Source organism: Grampus griseus, assembly GCF_964374135.1.
Source record: "Grampus griseus genome assembly, chromosome: 4".
NCBI classification, from domain to species: Eukaryota; Metazoa; Chordata; class Mammalia; order Artiodactyla; family Delphinidae; genus Grampus; species Grampus griseus.
In genome coordinates, this window is record NC_138997.1 from 142,105,902 (window position 1) to 142,132,865 (window position 26,964).

At 57.8% G+C, this 26,964-nt stretch overlaps 1 protein-coding gene across 1 annotated transcript in view; it reads right to left on the bottom strand.

Moving 5' to 3' along the window:
- Positions 1–2,450: 2,450 nt before the first annotated feature.
- Positions 2,451–26,964, bottom strand: part of LOC309822327 (huntingtin) — a gene marked incomplete at its 5' end in the record, with an annotated part of 99,874 nt that continues 75,360 nt past the window's right edge. The window contains 22 exons of the mRNA XM_082654040.1: positions 2,451–3,158; positions 3,929–4,089; positions 4,250–4,412; positions 5,982–6,087; positions 6,400–6,613; positions 6,753–6,867; positions 7,137–7,327; positions 9,583–9,738; positions 11,596–11,725; positions 11,837–11,955; positions 12,433–12,515; positions 12,912–13,051; positions 13,412–13,566; positions 14,528–14,628; positions 16,067–16,193; positions 17,825–18,012; positions 20,360–20,455; positions 21,433–21,610; positions 22,990–23,135; positions 23,542–23,755; positions 25,239–25,361; positions 26,345–26,483. Coding sequence (XP_082510166.1) covers positions 2,945–3,158; positions 3,929–4,089; positions 4,250–4,412; positions 5,982–6,087; positions 6,400–6,613; positions 6,753–6,867; positions 7,137–7,327; positions 9,583–9,738; positions 11,596–11,725; positions 11,837–11,955; positions 12,433–12,515; positions 12,912–13,051; positions 13,412–13,566; positions 14,528–14,628; positions 16,067–16,193; positions 17,825–18,012; positions 20,360–20,455; positions 21,433–21,610; positions 22,990–23,135; positions 23,542–23,755; positions 25,239–25,361; positions 26,345–26,483 — 3,259 coding nt within the window. The 3' untranslated portion in view covers positions 2,451–2,944. The remainder of the gene's footprint in view (positions 3,159–3,928; positions 4,090–4,249; positions 4,413–5,981; positions 6,088–6,399; positions 6,614–6,752; positions 6,868–7,136; positions 7,328–9,582; positions 9,739–11,595; positions 11,726–11,836; positions 11,956–12,432; positions 12,516–12,911; positions 13,052–13,411; positions 13,567–14,527; positions 14,629–16,066; positions 16,194–17,824; positions 18,013–20,359; positions 20,456–21,432; positions 21,611–22,989; positions 23,136–23,541; positions 23,756–25,238; positions 25,362–26,344; positions 26,484–26,964) is intronic.

Below are 26,964 nucleotides of genomic sequence, written 5' to 3' on the forward strand. Positions count from 1 at the left end.
AGACGTTATCAAGATGGAACTGAGTCCTCACCTGCAAACCACAGACAAGTGGCCCACGCCACGCGGCCCCGGAGGATTTTCCCTGCAGCACGGCCGAGCGCAGCTCCGTGAACCCGCGCCGACAGCAGGGGCTCCCCTCGGCTCCACGGATGAGCCGCCCGTGCCCCAGGGCTGGGCAGTGACGCCCGGCCACGAAGGGGGCCCTCTGGGGTTCAGGGGCTCCTCTGATGCCACGCTGTGGGTGTCTGGAGGCGCCTCAGCGTCTTCCTTCCTCCTGAGAGGATACAGGGCTGCAGGAGTGGGAGAGCCCGCGGTAAAGGGCACTAGGAGGCTGGAGAGCCCCTGCCCGGCTCAGGGGCCGCCCCGGGAGGCACGGTTCCGAGAAGGCGCGCAAGCGCGTCGCCCACCAGCCCTACCCTGGTTTCACTCAGATCTTTCCTGTGTCACAAGCAGGAAAACAAAAACACCCCCCCAAAAAAACAAAACAAACCTGACGATCACATCAACGATACTTTCAACAAAACGTGGATTGGCGGTAGGACTGGTGCTCGCCGCAGACTTTCAGGAACTTGGTAAAGTCAGTCCCTTCTGCAGAGAGCTGACGAGGTGGACTGTTTTCTCAGTGGGATTTTAATGACCCCATGCAGCCGACTCCACAGGGCAGGTCTAAGGAAGGTCGGCTTCTACAGGGAACTGATGGCCACTCTTAGAGGCCTCGCCTGTCTGTGTCTTGATGAATATAGACACATACAAACACATTACACACGTACTCATCCACGGGTAAAGCGATCTCACTCATAAACTCATATCCACTTCGGGGGCACACCGGCAAGTCTTTGGGTTGGCACCTAGGGCCAGAGCTGGGCTCAAGCCCCCTCGTTAAGCACTGGCTGTTACAGGTCACGTGGTAACAAGGAGAACCCACCAAACTCAGCTGAGCCCGGTGCTATGACTCCTAAGGGGAACGGTTCCCAGTTTTACATTCACAGTGCTATTTCTAACAAGCGTAAACATCTAAGCAGGGACAACGTCAGCCTGCGATGCGTCGATCTCGGAGCTGCTGAAATAACGTGGGAGTCCAAAGCGAAAAGGGAGAGAGAGCGGTGACTTTTCTCAATTCTTGTTCGGAGTCAGGAGATCCTCCCCAAGGTCCTACTTGGACCTCTGACCCGTTTCTACTGTTCACGCCCTGGCCGGGCGAGGCCTCTGCCGGGCGCTGGTGGGGCAGGCAGGAAAAGCCAAGGGCTGCTCTGAGGAGGGGCTCCCACAGCCTCCCCTGGCCGCACACTCTGACCCCAGCCGGCCTCAAACCACGGCAGCTCTGGGGGTGGGAGCGGCCTGGGTCTGCGCCCGCAGCTGTGTGCGCCATGGTGAGATGTCGCACAGACGCGAGGGTAGCTAACCGTGCACCGAAGGACTCCTCCCCTTGGCAGACTCTGGAAGTCAGCTTCACAGTCATCTCCACCTGCCAGTGAAACACCCCAAACCTGACTGCACTTGAGCTCATGACCAAACTGGCCAGCATGACGGTGACCAAATGACTCGCTGCCTCCGGGGACCTGAAGAGCCCCGCCCGTAAGCGCTCCACCAGCCCCTGGCCAAGGGCACTCGACTGTCCACGCCTCGTGTGCATTTGATGACGTGGCTGCTTTGGGCCCAGAAACGGCTGGTCCAGGGGCCGGGGCCTGGGGTAGAAGTGGAGGCCCTGGCTGGCCTCATTCCTGCCCCACCACTGGTCCAGTGGGCACAGATCCGCACCCGCCTGTGCTGAAAGGAGGCCCCGCGGATGGACTGAAAGGGAGCCGAGGACGTGCTCGGGCCTTTCTCAAACAGTTGCCAGGACTCCAAGCTTTGCTCTTGACCAAGAGGAGCGCAGACAACTAACGCTGTTACACCCTCGGGGCTGCCAGACCAGGCGAGCCTCTGGGCCCCACTGTGCAGGAGGGACACGGGGGACTCGGATCCCAACACCCGTCGGCCAGCCCCTGGGTAGAGCGCAGCCCCAGTCAGGACAGGAGCGGGGGGACGACAGTGTTGGTCAGGACGGAGGCTGCTCACGGCCAGGCGGGCCGGCCTTGTCGGCTAAGTGCCCAGGAGCCGCCCGTCACCAGTGGGAGAGCCTTGAGAGCCATCTGTGCCCCAGAGCTGACTGCCCACGACCAGGACAGCCACAGGGGAACCTTCCCAACTCATAACGGGGCGGGGGAACTCCCGGTCAGACATCTGCACGCCGACACCTCCCTAAACTCTAACTAAACGTGAATGCACAAAAAAGGGCGGCGTGTCGGGGGACTAGGGCTTGGGCGAGAGGAACGCCAGAGTTAAGTCTCGTGGAGGGAGAGGGAGGGGCTCCCATCGACCTCCTCGGAGGCCGTGACACGCAGCACAGACTCAGCAATGCACAGACTGTACACGGGCATAGAAAGTTACCTTAAAATTAATCTCTTTACTGATATAATTAAACTTTAAATCCTGAGAAGAAAACAGAGACAGGGAAGAACGGCGCGGGCCATCGTGCTCCCAGCCACCCCGCCCCGCCCAGGCCCGATGCCAGCGCGGCACGCAGGCCTGCAGGAGCCAGCGAGACCCCAGGACCCCGTGCCTCACTGGGGAGATGCGGGGGGTGCTCTGGGAGGCCCGTGGCATCACCTCCCGCCTGCGGGACAGCAGAGGGGCTCACGGCCGACCTGCGAGAGCCGAGGCAGGAGCAGCTGGGACCCGGTGGCAGCGAACAGGCCGCACGTGAGGAAGTACACACCGGCGACTGGCATTTAACGCTAGCTCTAGCACGGGGGGTCAGCAACGGCTGCTCTTGCCCCTGAAAGGACTCAGGCTCAACCCCCAAGATTCCTGCATACGTTCCCTGCACGCGGTGAGGCCGAGCCACGCGGTGCAGGCGGGGCCCCGAGTCCTGGCGCCACCTCGCCTCCGCCCACGTGGGCGCTCAGCACGTGGTGACCTTGTGGACGTTCCGCAAACAAGCCAGCAGGCGGTGATACGGGTTTCCTGGCGCCGCGACCACCTCGAACACAGACTGGAAGGCCCTGCGGTCGAGCTCCTCCTCTATCTGGTGTCTGTAGAAGTCCGCGGCCACCAGGCAGAAGAGGTGCACGTCCACGTGCTCCAGCTTGCCCATCCTGCTCACGACGTGGGGAAGGCTGGCAGGGCGGTTAAGGGCGCAAGGCTGCAAGTGTGGGGGGACCTGCCTCCTGTCCTCCCCGGGAACCCCTGCCCCGACACAGGCCTGCCAACGGCCCGGGAGCACCGAGTGCCAAGCCAAGCCGCAGACGGGGTGGAGGCGGCAGCTGCCTCCCACCTTGGCTGCGGGAAGCCAGAGCCCCCCGCGGAGGGCGCTCCTCTGGGCAGCACCTCCCTGGCCCGGCACCCGTGCGCCGAGGGCAGAGCCGTGCCGCCCTCCAGGGCTGCTGACAGCGCCAGGACGGCTGTCTGCTCCGAGGCTCTGCGGTCTGTCTTAGGGGGCGGCTGATAGGAGGGGAACGTCCCTTTAGCAGCCAGCATCTTGGGGGTGGGAACTGGATCTTCACTTAAGGTTTTACCCAAGAGAGTGATACGAGGCACTTGACAAAGAATAAAGAGAAGCAGCCCGAGGGACACACCCAGCTGCACGGACCAGAGTGGGCGGGAGGAGCTCTTTGCGGCCGCCCACCCCCCCCAACCCCCCCCCCCGCCCCCGCCCAGAAACGCCCCGGCCCCGCCCCTCCCGCTCAGCATGGGGAACACATGGTTTTCTGTTTCCTTGTCCACGGCTTACTCTCTTGGGGCTTAAGGTAAACAACACCTTGACACCTGGGCTTTCTGCAGAGCTTAGGTTTCCAAAACCTTAACGCAAACGTCAACCTGGATGTTGACGGAAGTGCTGCCCCTGAGTGCTACGTCCCGCGGGGCTCCAGGACCCAGGGAAGGATACATGGCCGAAACCCACGGGCTAGTGGAAGCGCTGACAAAGAAGCAGGAGAGGCTCCACATGGCCATGGCAACCGGAGTCCTCTGCGTGAAGTTGGAGAGGGACAGCATGACCCAGTCCCGGACCATGGACGACTGCCCTGTGCTGTGCAGAGTCTGGAACACCTGCAAGGGCAGAGAGCCCCGGGGGGCCACCCCGTCAACACCGGCTTCGGGGGAAGAGTGGTGGCTGGCTTCAAGGGGAGGAACTGGCAAGTCCCCGGGGCCAACACTTCAGAGGGTAGTAGGCACCCAGTCTGGGGGCTCCTCTGCACTGGGCCCTCACCTGGTACACTACGGTGGCCATGAACTGCGGGTACGGTTGCTGGTTGGACAGAAACTCTCCGATGACCTTGTTCATGACGTCCTGGGGCGGGAAGAAGTCATCTAGAAACTGGGGGAGGATCCGCGCCACCACTCTGGCTTCACAGGGAAACCCCTTCCTGATCCTGCAGGGAGGAGACACGGATCAGAGCCTCGCCCTGCCCAGGGCTCCCCACCCGCGCGGGGGCCCCCAAGCCAAAAAGGGGTCCTGGAATAACAAGCAGAAATGGTTTGGGGCAGTGGCATTATGGGGGAATTAAGTCAGTCATAACAGAACCACGTCCTCATTCGGGCCTGTCCTCACCAGTGTCCACACGCTCCTGGAACCTGTCAGCGTCTCGCCAGGCCCCCTTCTCTCCCGCCTGTCCCTGGTGCCCTCCTGCCACCTCCCCTCAACACACCCTCAGCAGGCATCTTGGGCAGCGTCCTTCCAGGTGCCAGCTGGGCAGGCGGCCAGCAGGCTACTCACGCTACCGTACCGTTAGCACACACCGCTGGTCCTCCGTATCCGCGGGTTCCGCACCCGCACTTCACTCCGCGGTTGGCTGGGTGAAGGCAGAGCCCGAGGACACAGAGGCGGAGTGTCCTCCACTATTTTATACCAGGGACTTGAGCATCAGCAGAGTTTGGAATCCATGGGGGTCCCGGAACCAACCCCCGTGGATACCAAGAGACGACCGTACAGGAAAGCTATGTGTGACTGAAAAGCACCAGAAGGGACCCAGAAACTGGCCCAGGCGTGCCTGTCCCACCTGCCTGCAGACGCCAGCCGCTGCCCAGCATGGGCGACACTCACAACTGAAAGTCAGCTTTGTCAAGCCAGTGTCCCCCCGCGTCTGGAGGGTGGTCAGGCTGAACGCCGGCACTGCACTGGCTGAAGTGTTTATCCCACCAGCAGGCATGGGAATGCAAGCCCCACGTGGGCAGGGGCCTGCGTGGGCGGCTCTGCCCACCGTGGAGGGGCCCGAAGAATGGGAGGGAAGAATGACTGTAATCGCTTTCAACGCTCGATGTGAAAACAGCCCACGCGCTCAGCTTCCCACAGCCCCTCACCTGGCCAGAGCAGACGGAGAAAGTCCTGCTAAGTGTGCTCTTGTGAAACCCCAAATGGCCTCCTGCTGACCGAGCTGACCAGACCTGTCAGGCTGAGTGGTGCGGAGTCGGCTGCCCCAAGGCCACAGACACAGCACGTTGCCTGGACCAGGAGGCCTGGGGCAAAGCCGGACGAGGCCCCCTCACCCATTCTGCAGGACCGCAAACTGAGCCAGTCCTGGACACAAGGGCACACACGTCGGGGGCAGGCTCTCAAAGACGCCTGTCATTTAAGTCTGTACCACGGTCTACCGAAACCTCCTGAGCCACTGAAAACGTGGCTCCAAGACTCCTCTCACAAGGCAGCAGGTCTGATGGCCAGTCCCGTTACCGACCAGGGCTGCACGCCCCGTCTCATTACAGGCCCTCCCGACACCACCACACGGCCGGCACTGCCCCTCGCCTTCAGCAGACACGCCGGCACTGGGGACAGGGCGCTGGGGTCCTAGGGCTGGCGGCTGGAGCAGAGCCCGAGGGCAGCGCGAGCGCGCTCAGGGCACAGGCGGGCTGAGAGCAGAGTGGGTGTGTAGGAAGCAGCAGCTCCCGGCTAACGCTCCAGGGCAGGGCAGGGCAGGGCAGGGCAGGGCAGGCTCCATTCTTACCTGTCAAAAAGAACAGACACACGCTCCATGGCCACGATCACTGACTCGCTGTCAGGGGCGGCAGGGCTGGGGTCTGAGGTTCTGCCTGGACTGATTTTCTCTTTTCCTGAAACAAAGCCGGTCAGTTCTTTTCATTTGTAAAACTGGACAGGCTCTGTAAACAGGGCCTGGAACTCACGCAAGAGTTTACTAAACACCTAGAGATGATCTGAGACCAGGTGGCGGGAGCCCCCAGCACCCCAGGGCCCAGCCCAGCCACACAGGGCCCAGGGGTCTGTCTGCAGACCCGCTCCCAGGCGGGGTTCCGACACCCGCACGGCTCTGCAACCTTGAGAACTGGAGGGGCCTGTGGTCTGCGTCCTGTGCGTCCGGAGCTCAGCGGCACTGACCCGCCGGGCACAGGTGGCCCCCTGCTCACCTGTGTACATACAGGTGAGCATCAGGCCCAGGGCCGCCATGGCGCGGTGCGGGCTGTGCACGTTCACTCTGTCCACGCTCAGCTTGACCAGGGACTCCGCGTCCAGCCGGGAGAGCTGCTCGGAGAGCAGGAGGCGCTCCAGGCCCCTCAGGACACAGTGGTAAACGATGGACGGGGTGGACTCCTCGCTTCCAGACAGCATCACCCCACACATCTGGACAGGAAGGAAGACCTCCCAGTCAAAGAGGCACATCTGGCCTCCTGTCGCTCACGCACCTTCCCCCAGATGAAAACCACCAAGGGCCCCGCTGCACAGGTCCCGGAGCACGGAGCCCACGCCCGTTCCCGCTCGCCTGTATGATGGATGCGGAGAACTCCGGCCCGACGTCCAGAGGGTAGTTCTCAATCAGGTAGAAGGCCGTGGCACACATCACCAGCACGTGCTGCTGGCTGTGGATGTTCACGCAGCTGAGAACGAGACAAGGGCCAGGCTCAGCCACGCGTGGTGGCTACTCCCACCTGATGGCACGTGGTATCCTCCTGTCTCAGTGACCGCAGCCACCGTCCCTGTGAGAAGGGTGCCCGCCTGGGTTCCTGCTGACCCCTGCCCATGATACGGCCGGGGTCTGACATACGCTTTGAAATGTGCAACGTCACTTCTCACAGCCCCCCACCTCTGGTCAGACAGAAGCCCTGGAGGGAGACAGCAGCAGGAGGTCCTGGCCGCTGCCACTCACTGGGCTGTGCCTTTGAGGTTGGAGAGGAGATAGTCGCTGATGACCGGGATGAGCTGCTTTGCGGTGTCGTCTAGGAGGTCGCACTCCAGCACGTAGAGGACGCCATGCAGGGCTCCGATCCTGCTGGGCAGATGGCCGCTCCTGAGCGTGCTCTCCAGCAGCCGGCTGACCGGCTCTGCCACGGCCTTGTCCTAGGGCGCAGCACACGCGGAGGCTAGCCTCACAGTGCCGTGGGGCGCCGAGAGAGGCTGGCCTCACGCTGCGGTCGGGCCGGTGTGCAGAACAGAGCCCTCTGCGAGGCCTGCGTGCGGGGCTGGCGTCCGGGAGCTGGGGTGTCGGGATGGGGGGCTCCCTGGGCCTCCCCTGCTGTGTCTGTGCTGACACCCTTCCCCCCTCCCCGGGGCTGGAGTTCGGTGTGTGCCCGGCAGAGGGGCCTGCGGAGCCTGCGGGCCCGCAATGAGAGCCCTGGTTCTGCGTCTCTGACGAGCTTCCCTGGGGACAGCGTGTCGCTGGGGGTGGAACGCAGCCCGCGTGACTCCACGGGACGGGGTTCTGGAAGCTAGCGCCTGTTTCCTCTGGACCTCGCCCCCAGGCCCTCTCCCTTCGGTGGTTCTGCTTCACAGCCCTTCGCTGCGATGGATCAGAGCCCTGAGTGTACGTGAGTCCTGCGTGTCCTCCTGGTGTGGCCTTGGGGACCCGCACAGTAGCCTATGCTAACTTGTAGGAAAATGGTCTTAGTTTCCCTCTGCAGCCTAAGCAGGATGGAGAGGGTAGGGACCTAAACACTCAGCACCACACTCCGCACTTCAGATCGGCTTTGTATCAGAGAAGACCCTTCACAAGGCAGAGATGGCGACCACTGCTCTTCACAGACCACCTTGCCCAGACACAGGCGGCCACTGCTGGCCGAGGGCCTTGTCTCACTCTGCAAAAACCACAGAGGCTGCCCGGCCCGGCAGCCCCCTGGAACCGTCCTGTGGCCCCTGAGGACGTGACACTGCTGAGACTCCTACCCCTCCTGCCCGCACCCAGGGCCACCACCACCACCAGGACCCGCTGCAGGGCACCGCTACCACCACACTGGGCAACGGGAATGCCGGTGCTGCACGGGGCGCAGCGGCACAGGCCACCACGTGCAGAGAGAGCGCCCTGAGGGAAAGTGCGCTGCCCTTCACACCGGCCGGGAGTCCACGTCCCGCGCCACCCTGCCTGAGCCTCTTCTTGAAAACCACGATCACTCGATCCATTTACTGACAACACAACATTTGCCTCAGGGATCTAGGCCAGAGCACAAACACAATCACCATGAAAACAGACCCAGCACTTGAAACTCCCGCAAGGACAAGAGGACCCCTTCAAGCCTGGCTGCACGTACCTCCCTCTCCACACCCAGAGGGCCGACACTTGGAAGAGCTGTCTGCTCAGCGGAAGGGACTCATTGTTTCTGTTCCCTGGACGGTGGCCCCAGGGCCGAAGGCCACCCAGGATGAATGGTACCTGCTCTGGGCCTTGGCTCGGAGGGACAAATTCAATGGGGGAACAGTCGGGAAGGAGGGGACGGTCAGGGCTCCGGTCGTAGACCCCAGCTCACACCCCGCGTCTGCCCCGTCCTGTGCGACCTGGAGCAAGTCAGCAGCCCCCTGCCTTGGCCTCCTCGGGAGCAGGTGGGATCATGGCGGCCCCACCTCCGCCAGCCTGCACACAGCGTGTGTGGGGCACGAGGGGGAGCTCCGCAAATGGCAGCGCAGTCAGGACAGACAGCATGGGTGTGGGATGTGGGAGAGGCACCTGGGTGCCACCCCGCCCCTCGCTGATGGGCCCAAGTGCCTGGCTCACGGCGGCCACCCCTGCGTTTGTTCAGGGAACGAGTCTCTATTCTAGCATAGAGCTGGATTCCAGGAGACATGAGCGAGAAACAGCAGCGACCGGCCGATGCCACGTGGCCTGGAGTCACGCTATTTGCCTCCAACGGCAGGGCTGCTATTTTAACACGCTCTAAGAAATGGCCGGGCCCGCGGTCAGTACTTCCTGCGACCGAACCGCGTGGTGATGTGGCCACAGAAGGTGGCGAGTCCCGATCAGCTAGAGGCACAGCTACGAGGCTCAGGAGGAGGCCCGCCCGGGCCCCGGGCTCAGAACAGAGCACAGGACCCAGTTCCGGGGGTGGGAGCGCAGGGTCAGAGACAAACGGCCCCGGGAGGAGGCCCTGGGGACCGGGAGCACGGAGGGCGGCAGCACACGGGGGAGGAGGGTGGGGCGCTGTGGGCCGCAGGCGACCGTCCAGGAGGAGCCAGCCCCGCTGCCCCTCCGGCACAGCCGAGCCCGTCCAGGGCCAGGCACCGGGATAACCTGAGGGACCAGGGGACAGGAGCCCCAGCCGAGGCTCGCCCAGCCCCGCACACTCCACAGCGACGCGCGCCCAGGCCCCACGCCGCCTCCCACTCACCATCCCGAGGACGGCGGCCGCCTTGCAGGTGGCGGGTACCAGGTACTGTTGGAGAATCTCGTCTTCCGAAGGGTGCACCCTCCGCAGCTCTGTCAGCGTCAGGTACATCGTCTCAAACTGGCTGCGCTCCGTAAACAAGTCTGAGACCACGAGAAGCTGGCGACGGGACATTCGGGCAGGAAGGGGTGAGTTACGCTATGGGAAGTGCGCGACGCGGGACTTCACAGGGGCCCTGGCCGGCAAAAGCAACCAACAAAACCCGGAAACCTAAACTACACTGTAACCCTGTACCCGCACGTCCTCCTAGTGCCTGTACGCACACACTGCTGCCGTGTGGGAACCCACCCCCCAGGCCACCGCCGGCGAAGCTACCCAAAGCCCCGGAACGGAGAAATGGGTGATCATTTCGGAAATTAATGCTTTGGCGATGATTCTTTTTGTCTCCCCGAAACGTTCAGTGTTCACATTACGTCTAAAAACAAACTTTGATTAGGCACGAAGGCCCTTTTTCTTTAGGAGCGTGAGGGAAGGCTGGGGTCGGCCCTTTCTCAGAGGCCCCAGGTGAGCTGAACCAACAAGCCAGCAGGACACTCAGCAAGTCATCTAAAAGAGCACTTCTTAGGTGAGCCTCTCAGGGCCACAAGGTCAAAACTATTTTCCTAAAAATGCTAAGACCCTACTTGCCTTTCTCTCCTGTGCTCTCCCAACTGTACAGTGGTATTTTCTAGAAATTACTTAATATTAACAGACTGAGTGCAGAGGAGATACAAGTGTCTTGGCCGCGCCATGCGGCATGTGGGATCTTACTTCCCTGACTAGGGATCGAACCCTCGTTCCCTGCAGTGGAAGCGTGGAGTCCTAACTACTGGACCACCAGGGAAGTCCCCTCAGGGGACTTCTAATGAGCCAGACATTAAAGAGATTTGCAAAAGTGCACAAAAACTAATTTAAAAAGATTATTTTAAAATAGAAATTGTTATCCTTATTATTTTTAAATGGATAACTTTTAAAAATTTAAGCTCTTTAGCAGTACTTAAACTTGTTGACTTTTTTGAAAAAATCTATTTGTAACTTACATTACAAATTAAAAATGAGGTTCTTAAAAATCTCAACTTGGGCTTCCCTGGTGGCGCAGTGGTTGAGAGTCCACCTGCCGATGCAGGGGACACGGGTTCGTGCCCTGGTCCAGGAAGATCCCACATGCCGCAGAGCGGCTAGGCCCAGAAGCCATGGCCGCTGAGCCAGCATGTCCGGAGCCTGTGCTCCGCAACGAGAGAGGCCACGACAGTGAGAGGCCCACATAACTCAAAAAAAAAAAAAAAAAACTCAACTTGACCAGATATGAAACAATTTAGAAAACTTTAAAGGAGTATTGAGAAAAACAGACTTGGAAAAAAAAAAGTCTGTCTTTACCTAAAAGAGACATCTTTCGGTAAAAATAACAAAAACTCTGTGCTGCACAGGTAACAAGACGGTTCCAGTAACTGGGCATCTCTCCTTGCTGGATGGCTAACCTGGGTGACGTAGAGAAGGCAGCACTGAATAAGTAACTTTTAAACCTTCTCAGATGTGACTTCCAATACTGCAAGCACGGATGGATGTCACCGACACACACCAACGCTCCTTGGGGTCCCCACCAATCTCAAGGATGCAGAGAAATCCCCTGGCCGACAGCTGGAGAACAACTGCTCTAAATTGGTGCTTCTCAAGCACCAATTTGGTGGTTGGGTGGTCGGTGGGTTGGTGGTCAGGGGACCGTCTGTCACAAGCCCCCGAGGAGACAATGTAGACAAGGACGGTGACCCTTCAGACCTTACAGTTAACATGCCGTCCCCACGACACCCCCGCTGGACTGCCGGGTGTCACTGCCAGGGACTGGACCAGCGGAAACCGCTCCTTCCCTGGCTCCAGAAGTACTACATCCTCCACCTGTGTCTACGCGTCCCCGCACGGGCGCCCAGAGGCCGGGAACCCCGGGTGGGGGGCGGGGGGCAGGGGGGCGGGCAAACGCACCGACCGCACCACCTCGCTGATCAGGATGACGGGGGTCCTCCTGGCCGAACTTGACGGCAGGATCCAGCGACTGTACAACTCGAGCAAAAACTGCGAACAGGAATGGATGTCGACTCCAGCCCGGTGTTTCCTGCAATGTCCCCCCAACAGAGATGAGAGGTTCATTTCCAGAAACAGCCCAGAAAGTCAAGTGACTAATCAGAGCTCTCCGAGCGCTTGAACACAGAAGGCAGACGGGAACCTGGCGCTGACTGGAGACGTGGGCGGGGACGACGGCGCGGGGGCCTCCTCCTCCTCGGCCCACTCCTCCTCTCTCAGGGGCGTGACGCTGCTCCCCAGCCACACGGAGCGGATGGACACCTTCAAGGGGCACAGGACAGGGAGCTGACGCTCAGGGCCGGAGGCAAGGGGCGCGGAGCCGCAGGTGCGGCCCGGGGCCCCCGAGGCGAGCAGCCCCTGGCACTCAGCAGGGCTGCCGGGCGCTCTGCCTTCAGGACTCAGGGCCTGATGAAGCGCCGGGCGGCAGCGGCCGAGGAGAGGGAAGGAAAGAGCCTCTAGGGAAGGACACTTTCACTCCTAAGGGACATCTGCGTGAGGTCTCGGCACAAAACTGAACCAGAACGTGAGACCTCTTTTCAAAACTTGTCCTCACTGGCAGTCACTTGAGGACCCCGTTTCTCTGAATTACTTGCTTAACAAAGCCCCCCACAAATGCAACAGAATGCCATGCTTACTCTGCAGAGGGCGCGGTGGGGAGGAGCTTGAGAACCCCGACAGGCCCCCCGGTCCCCACGCGCCCCATGGGGCCTCGCGCTGGACGGAGGCTGGGGGACTGACCTGGCCGAGGTTGTAGCTCGTGTTCCCCAGCTCCCGCTCGGGGTTGACCTGCAGCAGGACCTTGTCGTGGCTGGTGAGGGCACCTGCGGGAGCAAGGGCGCGTGAGTGCCGCCCGCACGGCCACGAGGGGCTCGGGGGTGCTCTATCCCTTCACAACCCGTTAAGCCGGCAGGGCCAGCGGGGCGATGCTGAATTATCACTTTTTCTCTGTAACAGACCAGCTTCAGACTCTGAACAGGAACCGGTTGTGGGCTGAGGTGTAAAAGCTAAGAGTCAGTAGCCGCGAACGAGGCGACTACCCAGCCGGCGGCCCTCTGGGAGCCCAGACGACAGCTTTGGTGGACGGGCCCTCCTGGGATCCCGCCTCGGCGCCAGGACTGTCCAGCTGTGCCCACCGGCCCAGGGCATAAGCTGACACCCACGCTCAACCCATCCTCCCCGCAAGCCCCAGGGACACCCGGCCCTCTCCCCACAGGTACCTGTAGTAGCTGGAGACAGAGAAGGGATGGGGTCCCACGCCTGGTACAGATGATGGGTGGCGATATTCTCCCTCTTTGAAACCATCGCTTGAATTTCCTGCTCTACGATTCCTCTGATGATGCTCAACTTCCTCCCAAACCTAAGGTTTCAGAACAAAGGTTACAGAACATCTGGTTCCTCCGAATCTTACAAGTGGAAACCGCCAGGCTTCCCCCAGCTTTGCCTCAAGGAAACACAGACACCTCCAAGCCCTGGGCCCACCCCCTCTGTGGGCGGTTCCCGTCCGCAGGCCCTGCACAGGTGCTCTGTCAGCTCCTTCGGAATCTGCCCTCCACACCGGATGCCCGAGTCATCAGGCCTCAGTCAGCAAGCCACTTTGGGTCTGCACCCCCCGCACGGGGTTTCTGTCTTTAATTCCGGCAGCAAAGGCAAGGGCACCCTGGCGCCTCCCTGCTCCCACCGAGGCCGCCCCTGGAGACACGCGGCTTCTCGGGCAAACCTGGTGCCGAGAGCTTTCAGGGGCTTGTTCCGGGGCTGCTGCTCCAGGCAGCTCACGGCTGGGTTGCCGGCAACAGGCACAGTCATGGCGCTCAGCACCAGGGAGGTGATGGCCTGCACGGCCAGGACGTGGATCTGGGTCCTCTCCGTGTCTTCCTGCAAGGGGAGCCCACGTCACCAAGTCACAACACAGGCAACCACCGCTGCCCCACCTGTGGGCAGAAGCTGCGGGCCGTGGCTGTCCAGCCACGTGGACTTGAGGGCGCCCCCCGCCCCCCCGCCCCGAGTGCGACAGAGGGATGTGCCTTCCCAGCCAGGGTCCTGTTGTGTCTGCGTCAGTTCACCAGAACCCACACACATCTGTGGTTTGAGATGAATCTGATGGGCAAATGGCTGCTTCTGAAAGCAAGGTCTCCTACAGGCACAAACCTCCAAACAGGAATTACTTTTAAGAAACTGTCCTTAAATTTCCTCACTGATTTTAGGGACTCTGCATATGACACCCTGTTAGTTCCACACCTGTGAAAGACAACCCTGATGATTCCTGACATACATACTCTGAACTGCCATTTCTGGACGTTCATACCATACCTTCTGTCAGAATTAAAAACGTATCTCATGACTTAATGTTTCAGGCTTTGCTTTATCTGAACATGTTTTTTTATTAATATTAAAGTAACATAATATGCATTAATACCCCAAGAAGCCTGATAAAATTTTCGCAAAACAGTCAAGAGAAATGAACACAGGTACGTATGTGTGGCCTTTATGACGTGCCTTTTCATTTTGATGAAATGTTGCTACCCACTGTACCCTGAATACTGAGAAACAAAACTGAAAAATATTTTCAAGAAAGGACATAATGCTACTGACCCTGAAAGGGCAGTGCACTGTGGTAAAGGCACTCCGGCCGCGATTCTAGGGTACCCAGACCTTGGGGAGGCTCATTCCTGCTCTGGAACACCAGTCATGACATGATCTGGCTACCTTTTAAAAACACGGTGAGACAGAAAAGTGAGAGCTTGCTGCCCTGCCTCTCCCAGCACGCACGGCTCGCGAGCTGCTGTAAGTGCCCGTGCGCCGGCCAGCAGACACCGGCGCCCGCCCGCAGCCTTACTTCGGGGGGGCTCTCCTCTTGCTCCATCACGAGGGGCTGAGTCACCAGGACACCGAGGAGGGTGGCCCACGTTTCCTCAAACTGGGTACGGCTGGTCCACCCTAGAAATGCAAATGTCACTTTAGACAGAGGGTCCCCTGCTGCTCAGACTTTTCGATGCCATGTGGCAGCTGGGCCCTCCGGCTCTCACTGGCCCAGGCGCCACATACAGCCGCTCCCTGGACCCTCACGGCAGCGCTGCGACGCGGCAACACTGCCGGCCGAGCCCAGTGGTGACGAGACTGAAGCACACAGGTCCGAAGGCACACAGGAGGCCAGGCTGAGTTCAGCCCAGGTAGCCCGGCGAGAGGCACCCTCTGGAGCCCTGCTGTGTAGACGCAATGAAGTAAAGGGACATCTGAGCAGGCTACACTCAAACGGGGTCTGAGCCGCTTCTACCCTGCTCACCAGAGTTGGACAGTCCTCCAGAAATCACATCCCCAGACTGAGTGTACACCCCAGACCACAGAACTGCACTTCTGAGTGGGTGAAGGGTGTGCTGTGTGAATTCCACCTCAGTACAGCTGTTAGAAAAGTCAAAGCGCTGGTCCCTCTGACCCCACCAAGAAGAACAGTAGATCAAAAAAGAATGTAATCTAGGGGCTTCCCTGCTGGCGCAGTGGTTGAGAGTCCGCCTGCCGATGCAGGGGACACAGGTTCGTGCCCCGGTCTGGGAATATCCCACATGCCGTGGAGCGGCTGGGCCCCTGAGCCATGACCGCTGAGCCTGCATGTCTGGAGCCTGTGCTCCGCAACGGGAGAGGCCACAGCACTGAGAGGCCCGTGTACCGCAAAAAACAAAAAAAGAATGTAATCTAGCGGGGGTGTGTGTGCTCAAGCGCTCGGGGAAGGCATCTCCGAGGGGCCACCCTCAAGCACCATGGTCACAAGCTGCACTCAAGGTGCTGTTTGATGAACGATTGTTTCAAGGGCTGCGCTAACGTCCCCACCCGTGACCTTGGAGGTGGAGGTGGCCATGTCACTTGTATTAGGGCTACAAGTGACAAGAATGTGGGTGTTGAGGCCAGAGGTTAAAATGACCTGCCCCACACTACACAAAGCCCAGTGTTGCCCACCTAAAGCCTACTTTCCCCCCGCCACCTCTGGCTCCATCCCGCCCAGGCTCCTGGTTCTGCATCCGAGAAAGGGGCATCAGTGACCACATAGAAAGCACTCAGAGGGAATCACTGCTGCCCTTTAGCTTAGGTGCTACACAAAGGCTGAATGTGCCTTAGCACTGCCAATTACTAGGGCACCCTTCCTGACCTAAAACAAGCCTGACGCAGGAAAATCGGGCATTAAACTCACACACACACACACCTGGATCAAACTTCTCACCGTGACAGCTTTGTGTACATTACAGAACGTACTCACGATTATGTTATGCCTTAACTCTTTTGTGGAATAAAAGGAGAAGACGGGCCCCACTACTGCAGCCCTGGCTCCCCCGGGCAGGCGTGTGATGGCGTGTAACCACACCGGGGGGGGGGGCCGGACTACCTAGCGTGTTGACGCGGTAGATGAACCCTTTGAGGACTTCCTTTTCCTGGAGGAACTCCACGGGGGTCTCGGGGAACACGGTGCCAAATTCCCCTCCTGGTTTGGGTGACCATCCGAGCTTCCACACCTGAGAGGATGAAAGAGACACGGTCTCCCGAGTCAAGTCAGGACGGCCGAACCGCGAGGGAGCCGGGAAACACGCTTCCTCTAGGCGCAGCTCCCTGGCGGGCCACCTCTTCCTGAGCGCAGACACGGCGGACGGAGGGCCCTGGGCGCTGGTGCCGCGGGGGCTCCCAGACCTGCCCAGGGCCGCCGCGCAGGTGCCCCCAACCCTTAGAGGCTGGCAGGAGCACGTGAGGTTCGGCCACACACAGCAATATTTACCGCGAGCAGGCATGACAAGAGCCACGCCAGCCGTTTGCAAACTCCGTCAAGTCCAGCTCTGCCGTCTGGTGCTGCCACGCACACCGGAGGGGCCGAGGCTGCCCCGGCAGCAGGAGCCCAGCTCCCAAACGGCCGAGCCGACCCCCTCGGAGGACACAGGCCGCAGCCGGCCAGAGCTCGCACTCTGCATCCCCGAAGCTGGCCATGTGGGCCTCGAGGAGGTGGCCGGCTGGCCCCCGCAGCCCCAGCGCCCACTGGCCTCTGGAAGACGCCCTCTCAGCCTCTCACCTGCTCCCTGAACCCTCCTGAACGTCCCGTGGCAGGGTCGTGGAGCCGTGTGGGTTCAAGCCCACGCTCGCAGAGTTTCACCTACGGCGTGCGTGGTCTGGGCGGCTCTTCCCACGTCCGGGCCAGCCATCGAAGCCTCTGGACTGTGCCCGCCTGCACCGGCTCCCCGCTCCCACCCAAAGGTGAGCCTTCTCGACAACTGCAGCGACGGCGCAAGCGCGGCTCCCGGGCTGAGACCCACACCTGACTTCCCCAGCTCTCCCCAGCCCGGGGTGCCGGGTTTCGCCGACGCCCACAACTCCCAGTTTCCACGGCGACCCCAGGACAGCACGTCACTGGGTTTTTCCCCAGAAAGAGCTCCCACAGCGAAACCCTCTTCACCCTCGGGGTCGGGGCGCACCACGGCCTCAGTGCAGCCGCTGCAGAACCTCACACGCACAGAGGCTGAGCCCCGCCGGCGGGCACGCACCCTTCCAGGCGGCAACAAGCACTTGCCTCTCGGTCCCGGCCCACCTCCCTCTGCCGGCTCCAGCCCGCGGGTGCCAGCCCATCGCCCTATCTCTCCCTCCAGCAGGTGTGAGGGCAGCAGTGCAGCCTCCTGCAGCCCGCGGCCCGCCTGCCCAGGCCCCTCTGTGACGTGGAGCTGGGTCCCACTGACGACGCCCACCTGACCCTGGTTCCAAAGCCAGCTTTAAAAGAGCAGAGGAGCTGCAGCTGTGCCACACCCCCCGAGCTTCCCCCGAGGGTGACTACCTAAAGGGAAACGCTCACTCCAGGAGGTATCATTTCTGCTCTCCCGTTCAACAGAGGAGCCTGAGGACCTCGGAATCACATCCAGCATCGTGGGAGAAAAAAAATCTCATTTCGTCATGTGATGATGCCCCACCCCATTTCGGAGCATTTCTACTCACGACTGAGCCACATCACGCCCGAGGAAACCAGCCCGGTGTCACGAATGCAACCAAGGAACGCCCTGGCCACCGCAAGTGGGCATCTGAGCGGCTTTGCACTCTCAGAGTCCCGAGCTGGGGCCTGCCTGCGTGTCCCCATCACTTGGGTCTTGTGCAAAGGGAGGGACAGACTCACCAGGGGCGGGACGCGCGTGTAGCTGTTGACGAGGGGCAAGCGGGCCAGGCTGATGACGATGTTCTTGAGCACCGGCGTGAGGAACGCCGGGGCACTGCTGTTCCTTTTATGACCCAAGGCCAGCACCAACGGCAGTGCCTCCACCATCTCGGCCACCATCCCACAGGCTGCAGTGACATACTGAGGGTCTAAACAGGCACCGTGGGTGACAGAGGACCATTCTGTCAAAACACACCCCAAACCCACCATCCCTCCCCCTGACCTTCCCACCCTCGCAGATAGTAGGCACAGCCCCACCGCCGGCCACGCCCGCCAGGAACGTGGAGCCCATGGGACTCTAGGTGGTCGCTGAAGGCCTACAGATCTCACCTCCTCCACATCCACCTAAACAAGTAGTCCTCTCACATCTGCCAAGACTGGCACAAACACCTGGAACCTGGTCCCAGCCTCCCAGCCACCCTGTGTGTGCAGCCAGCTGACGCCCAGGAGGAGGCTGCAGCCCGTCCCCAGGGCTTTGGCTTTCTCTGGCTCTCCCAGGACCCTGTGCTCGCTCGCCCCTAGGCTGGTGCGGAGAGATCCACGCCGTATTCCTCGGTTCACCGTTTCCCCAAGATCAGGGGTTCTGGTGGCTGGTGGCGGGGTTCTGATGGGCTGCCGAGTCCTACCCGGAAGCCCCGAGACAGAATGCTGAGGAAAACCCCACGTCCTGAGGGCTTAAGAACCACTGCGCCTCGAGGGCAGGGACACGTTCTTCCTCACTTTGAGCCTGGCATCGAGGATGTGCCAAAACATTATTTGCCAAGTTGATAAATGTTTAGGGTTGTGGACGGATATTATCCACCGTCCATGAGATTCAACAGTCTAGGCAACTCCTTCACAGAGAGAAGGAATGACCAGTGGACTTAAGGAATCGAGCCCTGAACTAAGGGAAACAAGGGTGACTTTAATACAGTTTCCGGGACCACCTTTAAGAGGTACCATCCTACTGAGGTGATAAGGAAAGCGCGCTTCCTCCTCTGGCCAGGATGAAATTAACCAGCCTAAATGGGGCCGTGGAGAATGAGCGCAATTATACTAACCCAAACTCAACATGCTCCAGCCAGTGGGCCTGCCTGCTCTGACTCAACCACATGAAAAGCCGCAACTATTTTCAGAGGAATGGAAATTCAAATTACAACTAAAATACGGTGACATTCCCTGAGCACTTACAGCAAGCCTGGCACTTGTCATGGGTTCTCTATGTGGATTAATGTACTTAATCCTACGGCAGCCCCATCAGGGGAGTACTATTCTTATCCGTACTGCAGAAGCACAGGGTAGTAACTTGCTAAGGCCACACAGCCACAAGGTGGCTGAGCAGGAAGTGAGTGTTTGCACGTTCCTCAGTTATCAGTAAGGAATCATTAAGTCGCAGACTCGGGGATGGCAGAACCAGAGTCTTAAGACAGAGGCTCAGGGAAGAGCTCGGCTGTGAACAAAACACCACTGCTTCTAGATGCTGTGCAATTGTAAAACCTTGAGTGGGTGACAAGAAGAACAATTCCTATCTTAACACCACCAACAGGAACACTCTTGTCGTTAACTGGGGTTGAGCAAGAGCTGGCAAAAAAGGACACAAAGCACTTATCTACCTGCTACTAAAAAGGCATGTTTCTTAAGCCAACAGAGCATGGGTAAGATTTCGATATTCCAAGTAAGAGTGTTCCATAAGAAAGACGGCCAAGAACTGCCAGGCGGGGCATTTGCTTCCCCCCTTTGTGGGACAGGCTGCAGGTTGGCATTCCCACCAGACCCTCTGGGGAAAGAGCCTGGAGGCCCCTGGTGACAAGAAGCTTTCCTCACAACGTGCCTTGCCACCATTTTCAGAGTAAAATACCTGAATCGGGAGAAAGTACATGAAAAACTAAGGTACGTGGCTACATCTAGGTTTAAATGATTTTGAATAGGTTTAAATGAATGAGATGTGTATTTTTTTTCTTTTCTTTCTTTTTCTGCAGGGAGAGGAGGAATTTTCATTTAAAAGTCCACCAAAATATATGGCTGAAACAGGCACTCAGGTTACCTAACATTCACATGGTATTTCCACTAACTTTAAGTTTCTTAGTATTTTTATTCATTCATTCGTTACTCAACAAACGTGTGTTGATCACTTACAGCAGTGAGAACACAGAGGAGGAAAACGGACACCCTGCCCACAAGAAGCTCGGAGTCTGAGGTAAAGGACCCAGAAGCAGCAAGTGCAGGGCGAAAACAGAGGCGGGGAGCGGGGGGGAAAGCGAGCGAGGATGGAGGTCAGGAGGCTCCCCGACGAGCACGACACCCCAGCGGAGTGTGGGGTTCACAGGGAGCTAGACAGCAGAGGGTGCCCGCCAGCGGGACGTGCGAGGCAGCCCCTCGAATCGCCCCCGAACTCGGGGACGAGCGCCAGGACGCAGCCAAGTGAAGGCAGGCGGCTTCCCACGTCCACACTGACCGCTTTAAAGGTCTCTCCTGTGAGTGAATGTCAAGCCCCCAAAGACACTAGGTAAGACGTACTCTGTGTGTTTGCATCCACTTCGTCCTCTCTGGCGGCCCGTGGGGTGTTCGTCCTTCTTTCTGGACTAAGAAGCTGGTCCCCAGGCTGCACCACAACTAAAACCACAACAGAACAAACAGAAGAATTCCCATTCCTTTCATTCAGATTTTCACATTCATGCAGCCTCATGAACGTTTCAAAGTGACAGACTATGTCAAACGAGGTCTAGATTTCCTAGAATCAACGTTAGACCATTTTAGACGCACCAGACTCAGGTATCAATCTCTAGGTTAATCCAAAGTGCGCAAGGATTTGGACCGCTCACTCGGACTTCCAAGTCCTTCCCACTGTCTGCTGTTTGCCACCTCTAACCTGGGAGGTCTTTATCAGATGGTTCGTGATTCATTACTGCTAAAAGCATCAATGCAACCCCCAAGAAGTCTGGCTTTGATAAATTAGCCCCTGGATCTTCGTTTTCAAGTTGACTACAAATGCACAGATGAAAACAATTTAAACAATGACTCTTCAAAACACCACTCTATAATGCTTAATTTAAAAATACAAAACTTCAAGACACCCTAACATGTTAAACTATAATGTCCAATTTTTAAAAATTGTGGCTAATGACCCTTGTTAAGGACATTGTCCCTTGAAAAGAGTAAGTCACTTTTATTTTTCAGTATACTAGTATTACAATGCCGTATAGAAACAAGCATTCCAACTATAATAGAAAACAAGTAATTTTTTGAATACAATCTTATTAATCTTATGATCATCTAGGACTAAAAGGATGAAACAGTCAACTAGGACCAGAAATCAAAGGGACGTAAATTAGAAGTATTTTTAATGAAAGCTAGAATTCCAAAATCTAAACAAAATGACTGCAAAAGCAAACTCAAGTTAAATTCTAGGGTAGACCCCAAGATGCTGGAGAGTGAGGCAAGGCCCATACTTCATCCACCTCTTCACCCCCAATTCCCAACTTAGCACCTGGCAGACAGGTGGCACAAAATGAACGTCTGTGACTACATTTGCGGAGCTGATTACTGGTTCAAGTGACAAAGGAAAGAAACCGTCACGGTCATGGACTCACGGGCTTCTAGGATGAACCGCACACAGTGGATGAGAGAGCAGGCGTGGGTCACCATCTCAGGGGAGGAGAGCAGGCTCCAGAGGCCGGGCAGCTGCAGAGCCAGGCAGCAGCAGTCCAGGCCCGCCTGCAGGTCCAGACTCAGAGGGATCTGCTCGTGGATCAAATGCCACGACAGGGCCTGGAGGGGCAGGTGCGTGTTAATGCAGGTTGGACCCACACCTCCTTCCTGCCGCAGGGGCTGGCAGGGAAGCTGAGAACCCCCGGCCGTCAAGGAACTGTCCAAAGCTTCCTGCAGAGGGATGGCTCTTGGGCCACCATCCCCAGCTCCCTCCGGTTCAATCCTGACCCACCTGCTCACTGAAGTACCCCCCCTCCCACTCCCACTCTGGGAGTGGAACGCAGAACGCCCAACCTGATGTGGCTGCCCACCCCCAGCATCCTGCCCTGGCCACACAGCCGGCGGGCTGGGCTCTCCCTCGGGGCTCCCACTGCCCAGGGCCTCGCCTCAGCTGCAGTCACAGAGGCTGAACCTGACAGCCGCGCTGGGGTTCAAATGCTGGAATGGCTACTTCCCAGCGGGTGAAGGCGCTGAGCCTCTCAAGCCCTGCTTCTCTCACCTGTAAAACGGGAATAACAGCCCACCTCCCAGGGTTGCAGTGAGACCTGAATGAGATGATGCAGGGCGTACGGGCACGTGATGGCTGGCAGGGGCCACACTGTACTGTAACCGTACGCTTGTTTGCCAGCCTTCCGCCTACGCTGAAGCCTGAAGGGCAGGGGTCACAGCTATCTGGCTCGGCCTGGCTCAAGGAGGCGCTTGTTTGTCGCCTTCTGAACAGCTGGGCGAATGCCCTCTGGACGCTCCCCCTCCCTGCTGGGAGGCGGCAGGGGGTGTCAGCACTGGGTCAGCCGTGTCCTCTGCCTCCAAGGGTGCAGGCCAAACTCTCTTCTCCAGAAGTCGTAGAAAAAGGCAATGCACACACGTATGTACACGTTTTGGGGGTGTTTATAAGTATTAACACAGTGTTCAATTCCCCACAGCTGAAATATCAGGTTTATTGCTCAAATTAAAATATAACAAATTTCTCAGATTATTATTTACTAAGTATCTAAAATTAGGATACACACTACATTTGCACGGCTTCTTTTTCCCTGGAAAAAATTTTTAAATGGATGGTTTGTACTAAATCAAAAAAGTATCTTAGCATCAAGGAAACAAGATTCACATGTAAGTGCCTGACGACTCCCCATGCTATGCTCAGGAGACCCTGGGCGGGAGCCCAGGTCCCACACCTGACTCTTCAGAGTGCCCCCGCTCCCCTGCCCTGAGGCAGAGACAAGAAGGGCTGTGTTGTCAACCTCCCAAGGCAACCGTGGGGAATGGAGCAATAAGGGGCGTGACGGACCTCGGCAAAGCAGGGGACGGATGTGACATGTGACAGCGGTCACTGCTGGAAGGACAGGCCGCAGGCGCCTGGCTGCACACAGCTCTGCATTTTCAGATGGAGGAGCTTCTTCCCTCTGCACTGAGCGCCAGGTTCCCAAGCTGCCTCTTACCTCGAGGGTCATGACCACAAACTTCACGGTGTCCCTCTCCTTCTCAGGAGGAAGGTGCAAGTGGCCGGGCAGTCTGGAGAACACCAGCAGGTACTGGGCCAGGGCCCGGGCCAGAGTGGTCAGGGTCCGATACAGCACGGCATCCCCTGAAACAGAAGGCCTCCATGGGGGCAAGAGCCTTCAGCAGAGGCTCTGACCTCTGAAAGACAGGCAGTCGCCCCCCGGCCCCGAGAATCTGATGGGAACTAAAGACATGGCTCCCGGAAGCACACGGGCACACAACCCACCACCCCGCGAGACCAGGACCCACATCCCCGAGGCTGAGCCTGCGTTCCTCGCAGGCCCCGAGCTCGGGCCACGTCAAGGAACGGCCAAGCAGCAAACACACCAAAACACACGCAGAGCCAGGGCCCCAGTGCAGGTTCTCGGTGGCCTCTGTAAGTGCCTTTGGTGTATCAGATCGACAGTGTTGACTGTATTTTCACTCGGTACAGAGCGTGGCACTGGCTCTGCAGCGTTTTTTTAAAATAAGGGGACTTTGATTTTAATTACCAAAGAGATCGTCCAACTTGCTCCAGTAGGCGGTGGGCTCTGCCGGCAGGAACGGCTGGAAGACGTGGTGGACAGCGGGCAGCTGCTGAACCACACTGGCCACGCGGTCCAGAGTCGCCGTGCGAGCTGCTGCAAAAAGGGGGCTCTTCCGGCCCGCACAGATCTCACGCACGCCCAGGCCCAAGCACGGGGCTAGCAGGTTTAGGTTGAACTCCTGAATCGGGGCATTAAAGGTTCAACAATGCCGATTACAAGCTTTCAGTCGGGCAAGAGAGAAACAGCAGAGAAGCAAACGTTTCTGAGATAACAGATTAGTACGCCACCCAAAACACTTGAAAGAATACCTTATTCTACTTCTGTTACAAATAAATGAACATCTCCATTTAACATATGATCGGTGAAGTGTATTTCTGGTCGCTTTTGAGTACTTTAATTTTAAAGAAATATTTTTTTTATGTCTTCAGATTTATTTAAAATCAAAACTTTAATATGATGAAATTTAACTGATGAAGATACAAAATCAAGATGATGTGCCATCCAAGAAACAGTGAAACACCAAACATCTCAATGTTTGAAAAAGACAAGTTATGTTCAAAAGCAGCTGAAATAAATCAACGCAGTCGTATAAATGCCACAAGTCTGATTGGAAAAACAGCATTTCATACGATACTGTTTCAATTTGTACTGTGCTTTGCCAACTTTTTAAAGCCATTTAAGGATCTTTTTGGCCAATCTTAATTTAGTTAATATTCAGAAAAGCACATGTCATTGTCAGCGACCAAAATCGACCCCTAGCCATTGCAGCTGAGCCTTTCTTTAATGCTGTTAAAAGTCTAATGAGCAAATTTGGAAAATTCAGTTGGTTATTAAGCAAATTTATCACTTATCAGCAAATCAGCTTTCACTGAAGGGCTCTTCAAATGAGTCTGGCAAACTGGTTTTGGGCCAAGTCTCCTGTTTTCCCCATGTAGCTCTTTCTCTCAAACTGAGGGAGGGTCAGTGCTTGGGAACATGTGGCTGCACCCTGAAGCTCTCTACGCCACACCTGCCGGTCCTTGCCATCCCCCACGTCCCTGCGTCCCTCCCACTTGGCATATTTCCAGGCAGCACTATTAACACCTAAAGGTTTGTCGGCTGCTGGTCCCAGCAGGTCTGAGAAGGATTCTGCCAAGGCTGTGCCAACACCATCAAGGGGCCTCCAGCCCTCACAGCACCAGTCCAACAGCTGAGGACAGGAACACGGATGCCCCTGCCAGGGCTCCTGGGCCAGCTCCGCACAGCAGGCCTGTGTGACACCTAGTGAGGGTGGGGGGCCTCACTGCACACAGTGGGGAGGGGACCCCGCTCCAGGTAGGGAGGGGCTTACTAACTTCCATAACATCATGAAAAAGTCAGTTAAATCATGCACCATGGCACCATCCCAGTACTTTTGCTCACGAGCACAAGACAAGCAATCAGAACCTAAGGGAACCTATTTTCTTTAAATGCACGAAAAGGTGAGTTAAACACAATTCCCCTCCTTTTAGACTCTAACGTGGCTGAAATAACATCCTGTCCTGTCTGGGTTAGGGTCTCTGCTGTTAAGGCACAAAGGTAGGTGGTGCACATTGCTATTCGGTCACATGACAATGAAACACATCAAACACGTGTGAGTAACAAGAGAAAGGGTTCCCAAGGGTCCCGCGGCTCCACTGTACCGAGTTCATCATGAACGCGTTCAAGTCACCCGGAGGGATCCGATTCACCAGCTCTGCCCCTTCCAGCAGTGCAGAGTCTGACCGCGTCCAGCACTGGGATTTAACCAGACGTACGTACCAGTCCTGGGGAGGAGAAAAGGCGGGTGGCGGGAGGCGACTGGGCAGGCTCTCAAGGGGCTTCAACTTGACCGGAGGCACCTTGTTTCTTCTCCTACTGAGCCTCGTGTCCTGTCCCAGGCCAAAGGACAAGTGGCCTCCCTGGACCATGAACACAGCTCTGGTAAAACTGGACGCTGTCACCGTGCGGGCTGCTCAGCGCCCACAGCCCTTTCCCGTGGGAACTGGTACTGGCTGTGTCTTTGGACTTGCTGCTACCTGTCTGGACACCCTCTCCCCTCACCTGGCGATCGCTCCACGGTCCCTCAAACTCAGTAAAGTACTGAGGGTAGCGGGCCCACCTCTCCGTCCACCCCTTGCTGGGCATCATGCTGATCACCTTCTACTGGGGGGTCTGCTTTGCTCTTCTCTCCCCAGGGCCAGTGCAGTGGAGGGGCTGAACAAACCATGCCTGAGAACAGTCGCCCGGACTCTGTTATCCACGCCTGGGCTGCTGGATTTTGGACTCCAAGTTCATATTTAAAATGAACTCTCTCCAGGAAAGGAGCACACCAAGGCCCTACCAAGGCCCCAAATGGCCCCCGGCTCTGAGGTGTGAGCAGTGAGGGTGATGACAAGGTGCCAGGTCCCCTGGGGTGGTGGGTCAATATGCAGCGGGTCAGCAGGCTTAAGGAAAGGGAGACACGCCAGTTGGGCAGGCCGTGGCCACCCGTCTCCTGATTCTCCATTAATCACCATGACCCTCAGCCCCCTACTAATGACCCGGGTCAGCATTTCCTTTCTCACCCCATGCCCCCTGCTAAAACCCAGGCTGGACCTCATGCGTCCTGTCGCTGGCGTGACTGTGCCCATTGCTGGCAAGAAACAGGGCAGGTCAAGAGCCCTCAGGGGCTGTGCTGAGCGCCAGGACGTCCTGCCGCCTGAGCCACCCGCTGCAGAGGCCCCCGAGGGGGCCCTGTGTGTCACACCCAGACGTGCTGGACACTTACTTTGTCAGGACTCACTGTCTCCAGTGCCAGGGGCCCATCCCCGTCCAGCGGGTGGGGCGTGACCAGAGGAGCGGGGCCACGCGATGCCGGTGCAGTGGCGAGACGAAGCCTGTCCAGCAGGGAGTAGAGCCTTTGGTGTCTGGAATCCAATCACACACGGGTTAGGGCACAGCTGCACGGGAGGGAGCAACAGTGGCTTCTTACAGCGAGGCGACACGTTTGAAACTTTCTGTTCAGAGCTATTTCTCATCGACACTCAAGTCATGATGCAAATTCAGGCCCCAGTTTACTGGTAACAACCACAGTTTATGTCCCATAAGTATTTTTCAGAAATTTCATTTATACTCAAACACTGCAGCAGGCAATACACGGCATAACAGCTAATACAGGCACTGTTTATCAACACAAAACGAACCACCTGAGATCCCAGTGCACAAAATCTCCTACTTTATCTCCCCACATATACAATCTATACCCATTTACATTCATTTCATAAAAGAATCACCTCATCTGGCACAAAATATTTTTACCCCTCCTCGTCTGCCTGAGTAAGTCTAGGGTCGAAAATAGGGATAGTGTCGCCTCTCACCACCTGCTACGAGAACAACAACTTCATGATG